Here is a 12,110-nt window from a genome sequence, read left to right on the forward strand (position 1 = left end):
GCCCCGAGTGGTCAGAGGAGTCCAAGTGGATGTTGAAATCCCTGAGGAAGAGAAGCTTAGAAGTAGAGGCAAGGAGAGAGGAGGAGCGATCAGCCCATTCAGCGAGGTAGAGGGCGACCAGACCAGGTGGGCTGTAGATGGTGGCTAAAGTCAGAGAGAGGCCAGGAGAGATAGAGAGCCTGCAGACCAGGCATTCAAAGGAGGAGTAAACTTGGGTGGGAATGCTAGAGACAGGGCCCCACTCAGGAAAAATCAGAACCCTAGACCTCCGGGCCGATTCGTCCTGGGTTTGGAGAGGTTCTTGTAGCCCTCAGGGAGTAGCGTATCGAAACTTGTGATAGAGCTGGCCGTGAACCACGTATTATTGAGAGCAAGAACATCCAGATCAAGGTCTTCAAGGAGGAAGCAGATGTCAGAGGAGTGTTTGACAGCAGAGCTAGCATTGAGAGTAGCTACGTGGACCGGGTTACCACTTTTGAAAGACTTCCAGGGTGGGGTACAGGAGATAGGTACACCGAGTGGAAAAAACAGAGGGGCCCAACAGAGGGCAGAGGTAGAAGGAGGGAGCAGATGGCCCAGAGAGGACGAAGAGGAGGGCACCAGAGAGGAGGAAGCTGAGGAGGAGGTGAGTGGCAGAGGAGCCGGAGCGGTAGATGAGGAAGGTAGCAGAGGAGCCAGAGAGGTGGTAGAGGTACCTCTAGGTGGCAAAGGTCCAAGAGAAGAGGCAGAGGGGATAGCCACAGAGGAGGCAGCAGAAGTAGAAGGGAGTGACACAGGAGCCTGAGAGGTAGAGGAGTAAGGTGCCTGAGTGGCCAGGGATGTGGTAGATAGCATAGCAGGATGCGGGAGGAAGTTAATACGATGTGGGAGACGCCTATCCAGGAGGAGGAGGTTGGGCTGAGTGCCGTGGACCAAGACGGTCGCATTTACATAGACATTAATGATGGTTTTGGAGAACAGGAAGGAGACCAAGAGGACCCCCCATCTTGTGCCACCATTAATGGGAGATGAAGAGAAAGGAGAGCAAACAGCGACCACATGTAGGGTCCAAAGGTTGGGAGAGGGAACGACAAAGATGATGTCGGTGAGAGTCTGTCTGGAGGAGGCACTGACGTGGGTGTCAGCAATGGGAAGGCTTGAATTGGAGACCAGGATGTCCTTCTTGAACTTCTTCCTTCCAGACTTCGTGAGAGGGATAGGATAGGTGATAGAAATGCAGTTAGAGAAGATTGGTGGGACCGAAAGCACCATAGAGGGGTCTAGGTAGAAAGGAGAGGGAAACGCGAGAGGGAGACGAGAGGAGAGGAAGCACAGAACTATGCCACACAGTGAGCAGTGCAGGGAGTGGGTGAGCAACACAGTGGGAGGCACAGTACGGAATGGACTGAGAAGCACAAGCACGTAGACTCAACAGTGGGAGCGAGGACGCAGGGGAAAGGGCAGAGGAGGCAGACAGGTAGAGTACAACCAACAATTACCAACAGTAAACACAGAGGGGGAACCTGAAAAGGGAAATATCTTACCTCAGGCGACTGAGGACTATCTCCCACTATTGTTGCAATGGCCACGTTAGCTGTTTTGAAAGACAGGGATTGTGACTTTGAGAGTTATGAAATTGAATGAGAATATTAAGACACTAGGTGAAGCCCTTGAAGGGGCAGTTAGGGCAGTGCCTGTTGTCCTTAAATATTCTTAAGATATGGGAGGGGGTTAGGAGCAAATAAGAGGAATTCCCTGATGCACCAGGGAACACTTTACTGCTCTCATACATACTGTAGGCGGGATAGACAAGGAAGATAATCAGAGGTTTGTAAAAAGGGTCAGGAAGCGGAAATATAGTGTGTGTGATCAGATGTGTAAGAAATGGAAGCGAAACGGAGGAATGGATTTCATGGAATATAAGGGAGAAGGTGCGCTTGCACTGACAAGGAAGGTGGCCCTAAAACCAGAGTACAGGCTGGTTAATTATTGGGTACTGATACATTTGTACATCAGTGGAACTTGTGCTCCTTATGAAGGGACTTTTGTCCCGAAAACGAGTTGAGCTAATACTTGTACCAGTTATAAATTGTATAAGAATAATATATGTATTTGATCAAATTTAGGAACCAATTGTTATGTGATTGAAAGAAATATTAATATCCATTGGATGTTATTTTGATCCTTATTGGGCCTCATTACAACTTTGGCGGTAGCCTTGCCGGTAAAACCGGCAGGCTGCCGCTAAACTTGCAAATGTTTCTGGTACCCCCGAATGGGCAATTACCGGGTCATTATGGCCCCGCCAGACCCGGCAATTGCCCATTCGCGGGCACTGGAAAAAAATTCTCCCCATTCCCATTTGGGAATGGGGAAGTCGGATGCACGGCACCATCCAGAATGGTGCCGGTGCACCCAACATGCTCTGCTCGCGGGTGCCAGTACGCCCGCCAGGTCTGACCTGACGGACGGGAAGGCATCTCCAAGCAGAACTCTTAGTTTGCCGGTCCGGTAACAAAGGTACAGGCAAGCTTACCGGTACCGTTGTTACCAGACCGGCAAACTTATAATGAGGCGCATTACCTTAGGTATGAAAATCCTATGATTGAATTATTTTCTTGAATTGTATGCTCTAAACATATCATAACTATTGTTTGTCTTTACAAACACATCTGGTGTGCAGGGGAAGTGAGTGCTCTACAGCTTGTGGCCACCAGATTCTTTTGTCTTGTGAATTTACAGCCCAGTGTCAGGGCTGTTTACCTCTCCTGTGCACCCTCCTACGCCCTCAAGTACACCATATTGTATTCTGTCTAAATTTCAGGAGTGCACCTATAGCTCAGGTATTCCTAACATTTGTACATCACGCCATATTAGATTCAAGTGTGATATGCCATCTTCCTGCCAGAATGGTGAGGACTTAGACGAGATGCACTGTTGCAATATGCAATTCGACATGATACAGTGGATGGTTCTGCCTCTGACCCACCTGCAAGCCAGGTTCTATCACGTTGCTGTTGTACTGGCTAAATATAGCATTGATTTGGGATGGTTGTTGAAGGGGCGCTCTTGTATGTTGGCTGGTTGAAGGACTTGGCACTATCTAATGAAAAAGAGTAGTGTTTCAGAGCCCAGGAAAATGTGCATCAATACCCAGCAGATATATCGGCAGAGATAAGAGGATTAATGATTGTCAAGAGTTGGTAGGATAGAATGTGTAATTCTGAGGAGACCTGATTACCCCTGGAGGGAAATTTGAGAGAAAATGAAGTGAGATTGGTAGACTGATCACACGATAGTCAGATGGGGAATTGCTGAAGGCAAGAGGAGCGCAGTTCATGGGTGCAGTGATATTCCCGTGCTAATACAGTTGTAAGAGAAACGGAAGCTTAAAGACCAATAACTACTAAAACGTGATTTTCAGTTAAAGAGAAGTAAGATGTATGCTGATAGAGTAGTGCAAGGCAGAGGGTGGTGGGTGAGTGTTTGTGCAGAGCGATGTGTTGTGATGCTAGCAACGTTTTGTAAAAATCCTTAATGGCTTACACATATATTAAAACATGTAACGTGTAACGTGTATATCCTAGCTTACTCCTTAGTGTTGAAACTGCCAAAATGGAAATGCTACTAAAGAAACATTAAAAAATGACAGTAAGTCCTTGCAGTGTTGTAGGATGGTTTTAGGAGAATTTTCTCAGTTCAATTATGGGGAGGCCAGGTGAATGTGCTGAGGATGCACAAGAACCGAGGGATGGATGGGGTCATTGAGGGCCATGGTGATAGTAGGTTTTCTCATTTCCCATAAGGTAGGCTAGGAGTATAGGAGACAACATGAAGGTAAATAGTACTATTGTGTACGTGCGTATCATAGTAGAGACTTTTAATAACCACTGCTTTATTACGTTTGAATTATTTACTGTGCACATGTGTATCATAGTAGAGAATTTGAATAACTGCTTTATTACATTGGAATTATTTATATTTTTATTTAGGGCAAATTCTTCAAGCTCTGTATGAGAATTTGCTGAACCAAAAACGTGCATGGCTTTTAAAACAAGGAAGAAGCACAACACCAATGACAAAATTCAGCACAGGCAAGTTTTAATCATGTTCTATGTGAAACGTCTACAACCTTAACATATCCCATTTGAGGCTCACTAAGGTACCTTCACCTAAGTATCATGCCCGGATTTGATTTATAAAGGTAAAACTAACGTCTGTAAAACTGCCCTATACATATTCAGCTCCACGTCCATATTTCACCCGGCTTTAGACAAAACCTGTTGCTGTATAGACAAGGGACAATGTGAAATGTAATTTTGCAGGTGATATTCATAACCAGGATTGTCGTGTTTGACCTAATTCAGTATTTTTGCAAACAGGTACTTTTTCCATAATCTTGTGTTGAACTGTTCAGGTCCATGTTTTTATAGTGCTTATATAAGAACACAATAATTGTTCTAGGTACAGAACGTGGGAGGCGAGTGAAGCATTTGGGTGAAGAAGAGTTCAGCACATTGCTGAGAGCTGAATCGTGCATTGCAGGGGTAGCGGATGAAGCATTTGGGTGAAGAAGAGTACAGCATATTGCTAGCTCATCTTCTAGTTACTTCCTAGCCATTCATGAAAAATGTTGTAGCTTCTGTTTCACCTCCCACCTTGTGAACCTTTGAACCTTGTAAGGTGCTCCGAAACCCGCTGGTTAGGCCCTGCGTTAGAGGAAAAATAAAATAATTAATACAATGGCTGATTCTCTCAGATTGCTAGATTTCCACTCACTACTCTGATTGCCTAGTTTTCAGCCATTCAAATCTCTCTTATCATATGCTAGACTCTTGTCATATAACAAATATATATTCCCCTAGTGAAGATCTTGGACATTTCTGAAAGCAGGTTTCAGATTCGACTGATTTCTCTTTCCTCATCAGTGATGTCCTAAATGCCAGTTCAGGCACGCTTCCCCGCTCAAACGTCCAATATCTACGTTTAAACTGATAAAATGGGAAAAGCAGTTTCACCTTAGGAGGTGGGGGCCTAAAAGGGGTTCTCACTAGTACAGAGCATAAACAAAAGAGCTGTTATCGCAGAATGTTTTTTTAAAAACGAACACCAGTGCTGCATCATGATGGAGAAAGAGAGGGTGATTTGCTTCTCCAAACAGCTGACTATCTGTAGGAGTGATAGAGAACCCTTGATGACCAGGAGAGATACCTGGGAGCTTTGGCATATCAGTGTTACTTTACACTTGAACTTGGATAAATACACCTCTTAATTAATGGCCGCATATATATTGTACCTTTCTCGATACAGAATCATCTTTCACGCACTGATGGGTTGATTAAGTCCCCTGCCAGTATACATGGACGAATTAGCTTGGTGTACTGTCCGTGCGTCTATGTCATTTAAGTATCTTAAAGACAAAAAACGACGAGCAGGAATGCCTTACTGCAATTATTATTTGTATAACCACATTGGATGCAAACTATTGTTCAACTCAAGCAATCTACTCTGAACTTGAAAGTGTGATTATCCTGGCACCAAGATGAGCTGATATCCAACTATTGTTTCATAACTGCTTTTTATTTTAGAATCATTGTGTTGTTTTTTCTCCTACTTAATGAGGTTATCAAATTCAAAATAACATCACATGAACTTTCTTTTTTCTTACCTGCACCTAGCTTGGGAGTTTTGGTACCATGACCAGAAGAAAAATCTTCACATTTGTCTGAATACTGTCGAACAATTACAGTGTGCCAAAATCACCCAGATTGCCCAAACACTAAGCCTCAGGACTGCTCTTGGACCTAGCTTCTGACGAGTGAATTATGCACCCTCTCAACAACGATTAAGGGGCACAGCTGCCAGCATCTATTAGAGCATTGCTGCAATGAATGTCTCAGTTTTCCTGGAAGTGGCCAACCCTGAAACCCCAAAGATTTAGTTGTCTCTACAACACCTTTCCTGCAAGCCACCATTCAGACTCAGCTTTGAGGAGAGATTACATCTTATTTGATAGCTTTTACTGCAGAGTTAGACCTGTCGTCTAAGAATGACATCTTTAGCTGAGCATTATTCAGCCTATTGCTAAATCTGTAAAGATGTCCTTGCCCTCTGCTACAGGTTACTTTATCAATCTTCTCACCTATGCTGTCAATCATCCCTATCTTGGATTGCAGTAGCAAAGCTTTACCATCCTTTACATGGTCTAGATTCTCAAGGTCATCCAAACTTCGAATGCATTGCTCCTGTGGGCTGCCCCTTGCAAGACTTCGGTTGTAGGATCTGGCAAGACCACCATATTTGAAGGAGCGAGCCCCTCTCTCTGCATCCCCACCAACACTGCTATGGGTTTTCTTGGAGTATGGCATGTAACCTAGATGGTGTTAGACACCATCAGTGTAACACTTTATATGAGACTTCCTTGTACTGAGTATATTCAATGGCTGTTCTAGCCCTTGTCAAAACCACTGACCACGCATCCTCTGAAAAGGCCTTGCCTAGGTCTTCTTCCCACTTCTCTTGATATGCCCATCTATAGGCATCAAGTAAGGTGTCTGGCACTGTATATAAGCAAGAGATCAGACCTCTAGTGCCACTAAAGGCTCTCCCCCTGAAGTGTCCAGTGTTGAAGTTGTACATATTTAAATCTATCATATTGAGAAATGCCAAATTCTGATGTGCAATCCTGAAAGGATTTAACCTAATTTCCCTTAAATAAGTCTGATAGTCTGAAACAGTCCCCAGTCTCCCATCTCAAATACCTTCTATGACAATAGGATGTGAAGTCTCGGTTACAATACAAGGGGCTACACTTTAATTCTCCCCTGCACATCTAGCACATAACTTTTCTGAATCTACTGACTGAGCATCAGTAACAGTAAATCTGTTTGGATCCTGACATCTATCCCTGAACACTTAAGCACACAGATAGATTGAATTAAAAAGCAAGCCAAACATCTGTATGGTTAATTAAACTGCAGCCTGCATCTGCCATACAATGTGGCCTGACTCACTGTGTTTTGCCTGCATTCCTTACACAATGCCATATGGACTAATGTCATTGTATATGTGCACCACAACTTTACAACTTGTGATATCTGCCCCAGAACGCCTAGCATTGAGATACATTTCATCACTGTTTTAGCCCACACAACAATTTCTATTGGTATAGCTCATTATACTGCTGCCACCATAACAGTAAATTGACTCTTGTTTTGCCTGAAATCCTAGCTAAAACTCGTTATCGACCCATTGTGTTAACGGGCATGACTAGCAATTATCTGGACTGATTCTGTGTGGAGCATCGACTACATCTGTACAACTAACTATATTTGCTGCATGCATACTTATTGTGAACAAAATTAAATGTCCAATATATATTAACAAAAACATAAACATATTCAAAACCTAATCATCAAAGAATGAGCTTAACTCCAGGAATGTACAAATTCAAATGGCATTAATAAAAATTGTATGTGTTGATCCGTCTTACTACCTGACCAAATAACTAATCTGAGATGTTGAAATCACAGTGTATCATTGCATAAAAGCATATACGATGCACAACAACATAAAACTTCCAAAGACACAAAACCAATGTGTGGTAGGTCATCCAGATTATAACACAATCACCTTAAGATTGATCATTTTTATAAAAAGAATATTTTACGGTGATAAATTGGGGCGTTCGTCACCAACGCACATTTCTTATAAAATCACACGGTTTAGATCTAGAACAGTATACATAGACATACAAAATAACATTCTAAATATGATATTGTTCACATTGTCATGCCAGTCCTCCTACAAGCTTGTTTCAACTCCCTCTTATTATTTCTTGGAGACTTTATCAGGAATAAACAGATGCATGGGCGTAATTTTAGGGGGGAACAGGGGTGTTTGTAACCCTCCACCAACTTTCATGGCACACCATTTTGTCCCCATTTATTTGGCTCGGGCACCTTTTCTTCAGATGTCATGGCCCCCCCCAACTTTTTCAGCAAAGTTACTCCACTGTACAGATGACACAAATTAGACATGTCAGTGGGAAATCTAAACAACTGAGATCAACAGAAAACACCAATTAGTAAATGGTATGTAAATAATATATGTAGGCAGTTCTGGCTTATATAGACAAGGAGGAGGCATACCGGGTTCACTTGTATGTACAGTATAGGCGCCTTGCCGTATTTCATAATGGGTGACTCCTCAAGTAAATCTTGTCTAGAAGATACTTGCTTACATCTACAAGCAAAATAATATGGTCATTGAGGTATATTTCCCTTACATGGAAATTATTAGTTAAAAACACAAATTAAAACCACTAATGGCTGAGAATCTTACCAAGAAGGTTATTCTGCTTCTAACAAACAGCCTCTGGCTGCCATGCCGCATGGTACATGTGCAGTGGCTCTCTTGTACTCAGTATTTATAGGTTTACCTTGCCTGGAAGACTAGACCATATAAATAGGACGCCGTGTTGGAAGGAGCCTCCCAAAGATGGTGGCCATTTAATTGGTAACCAAAATAAAAAAGATGACAGCAAGCATTTTAAAAGTGCCACAATTTTAGGTCTGTTACCTGTTGCAAATCAGTCATTTGGCGCCCCTTTATAATAAATGAGTACTTACATTTGATTAAAAGAATTACAGACTCTTCATTTATAATTAATAACCAATGCACACATTTTCAAAATGGGGCAATTATTTTAACAAGTACCAGCACTTCACTGGCCATTATCGAAACATCAGGGGCAGGCTGTTATAATGTAACACATTTACCTGTTTGTTTGTTTTGTTTGTTTGTTTATTATTTGTATGGCGCAACGAACCCGAAGGTAACTGGGCGCAAGCAGTACAGGAAGGCGTTAGGTTTAGGTTACTTAGGTTACATGATACAAAGAAATCAAAAAGTAGTTTTACATAGTAAAAAGGTGTCGGGTAAGTCTTCACATTATTGCAACAAGGTAGGCATGTGTTCATTCCACCTTTACAACATAGCAGATTCATAAATTCTCATTGAAACCGTTCTCATGTGAATCAAGCTGTAGCATCCAAAAGATTTCTCTTTTGGACTATAGTTCATTAGTGTTCTGTAACCTACTATTTGTGGAGACCACATCCACGTAATGTTCATTGTGGCCTGCAGGTATGTAGTGGGTCACCAATGGTGCAGTAAGTTTTTGGTTTGTGATCCTTGATCTATGTTCGCTTATTCTTAATCGCATGCATCTACCAATCTAAAGTTACCATATGGGAACAGCCGGGTCCTAGCTTGTATACTTACATGCATTAGAGCTTCCACATGGGGAATTGCCATTCGGGATGGTTGATCCCTTAGTGTCTGCTATCTCAGGAGAATCCTACTAGCTGAATGAACCAAAGGATCTCCTAAGTTCTTCCCTCTCTTAAAGGCAAATAGTGGTTTCTCTTGCAGGCCAGGTATTGAGTCTATGCAATGCCATGTTTTTCTGATCACTTTCCGTATGTTAGAACTAAGATGGCAATAAGTAGTAACACATAACGTTCTGTGTTGGTTCCTCGGCTCTTCCTGAGATTTGGGGGACAACAATGTGCTGTGCTATTTTCTTTGCCCTCTTTATAGCTGCTGTTAGATTGCTTCTCTGTAACAATCATAAGGTTAACTGATCCTCTTCTCTCTTGTGGTCTCCCCCAGTGGATGAACTGCCCCAATGATAAGGTTTCTCTAAGGGCTCGTGGGTGATTACTGTTAAATCAAAGCAAGGTATTTCTATCAGTCTCTTTCCTATGCTTCTGTTACATTATCGGGACGTGTGAATGATAGACAAATGTACCTAGGAATAACACTGTTTCAGAATTCCACTTGGCCGTGAATTTTAGATTTGTGTTACTTTAGTTGAGCCAAATGATTAACTCATTCAAGTTCTCCAGAGTTCCATTCCAAACAATGAAAATGTCATTGATAAATCTCCAATGGGAGATATTCTGTGTAAATGGATTACTATAGGTATATTTATCTTTAAACAGGGCCAATGTAGAAATTATCCAAACTTGAGGCAAAATCCACTCCCATAGTGGTGCCCTATGTTTGATGATATAGGATGTTGTCAAACCTGAAGAAGTTCATAGATAGAGAACCAGTCGGCACCTGTACAGTGTGGGTCATTTTTGCAATGCCAAGTAGCCACTTCAAGTGCCTCTGCCTGCCGAATGTTCATATGGAGAGATTCAGCATCAACTGTGACGAGAATCTCTGTTGTGTAATCAAATGGGAGACCCTCTGTCTTAAATATAAAAACTCCTGTGTCCCCAATATGTGATGCAATACCACGAACTAGGGGTTTAAGGAAAACATCAACAAATGTGCATATTTTCTTTGAAATTGAGACACAGCCGGATATAATAGGACGTCTTACAGGGTCTCTCTAGTTTTTGTGAACTTTTGGTAATGTGTAGAACAGAGTGTGAGCCACTTTTCCTTTATCATTTAGATATGCACATCTTTGCCTAGTTGTGTTAAAGGCAAGATTTCGGATGACATTTCATCAATAGGGTCTCTTGTCAATGCAAATAATGTTGGTCATTTCACAGTAAACACATTGGCCCTCATTACGACCCTGGCGGAAATCGAAAAATGATGGCGGAAATGCAATACCGCCATCGAATAGCGCTCGGTGCGACTATGACCCGTCACCGCAAAGTACGAAGCCATTAGCGACACCGTAGTGAACGCCAACGCTAACTGCACCAAGCACGCGCGCGCGCGCCATGCGAAACCGCAAACACCACCATGGCGCAAGGGTACGCAATTCCGACCCTAGCGGACATGTACCTAACGCCATCAGGCATGGCGTAATGTACCATTCCGCCATGGTGAGAAGTACGGCATCGCGAATCAACCGTAAACGGCCCCACTGAGTGCCTGTACACCGCTCCCTGCCCACAAAGTAGAACTCCCCGTAGGTGCAATGAAGTCACAATGCAACCAGTGAAATGTACAAGTCACCCATGCATGCCAACGAACAAAAGAAACACAAGAGGGGCCAATGGGAGCTGCAGGGCACAGATGCCACGAATACAGAAGCCATCCCAATGGACATGACCACAGTCCCCCACCAAGAAACGCACGCAAACACAGGCACCTGTGACCAGCAATATTCCGAGAATCACATCATTCCACCAGTCCACCTGGCTGACCGGCATCTGTTACACAAAACCCAATCCCCCGCCCCTGAGCATGACAACAATCAAACTGTCATATTGGCAGCCCCCATCCCTGACCTCACGGGCTTAGTAGGCAAACGCGCCCAGTACAGTACCACGCAACTAAACTCCGAAGCTGGAACCCAATGCAGATCTCCTCACAATACATCGCCCCCCAAATAGGCATATGCCACATCACTTGCAAAGAAAAACGCTACACGGGCCAAATCAGAATAGAAATTTAATGCACATCAAAGTCACCAAGCCCATACAGCCATCAGGCCATGAACTCCAAAACACCAAGCACCATTGTGGGCTGCATCCGCAAGAAATGACCAGCCACTACTTGTGTGTCGCCCTGTTCCCTCATGGTACACAGAGCCACATTCACGTACGAAAAGGCAACATGGAAGCGCACAGAACCGCAGGGCCGTCCCAATGGGGAGGCACTAGTCCAGCTGAAAGGCCGAAATGTTGCTCCGAGCCACCAGTACTGCGTAAGGGCATGTGGCCCATTGGCGATCGTCCCATAAGATCGTAATGCTGCTCCACTGATTAACACGAAGCAGCAGGTGTCGGGAGTAAAACCCATCTGCAGGAGTGGCATACAGATCGCAGTGGCAAAAGGGAAGGAGATACCTGTCAACCAAAAGAAAAGAAAAAGAACAGAATGGCCATCAGAACTACATTCGAACAACTCACTTCAATGATCACACTAAATCCACAGCCATATGCATGCTAGCCCACTCCAAAGGATCATCACCACCCCAAAACCACTTGCGACTCATAACCATCTATAACGAGGTGCAAACACCATCACAAACGAGTGTACCTGTGCATGCGTCTGTCAAAACAGAATCCATCAGATGGGAATGTTAACGTGCATGGACACAAGTGTCTGAGGGCGCGTCGAGACAGGGAGGGCTCAACAAGGCCAGATAGACGATG

General features: G+C 43.5%; 1 protein-coding gene across 1 annotated transcript in view; it reads left to right on the forward strand.

The window, feature by feature from the left end:
• Window positions 1–12,110, forward strand: part of LOC138525550 (uncharacterized) — a 1,931,438-nt gene that overhangs the window by 237,927 nt on the left and 1,681,401 nt on the right. Inside the window, exon 3 of the mRNA XM_069635597.1 lies at window positions 3,972–4,073. Within this exon, the coding sequence (XP_069491698.1) occupies window positions 3,972–4,073 (102 nt within the window). The remainder of the gene's footprint in view (window positions 1–3,971; window positions 4,074–12,110) is intronic.

The sequence above is a fragment of the Ambystoma mexicanum genome, chromosome 7p (genome assembly GCF_040938575.1).
Source record: "Ambystoma mexicanum isolate Mex_15411 chromosome 7p, UKY_AmexF1_1, whole genome shotgun sequence".
Lineage (NCBI taxonomy): Eukaryota > Metazoa > Chordata > Amphibia > Caudata > Ambystomatidae > Ambystoma > Ambystoma mexicanum.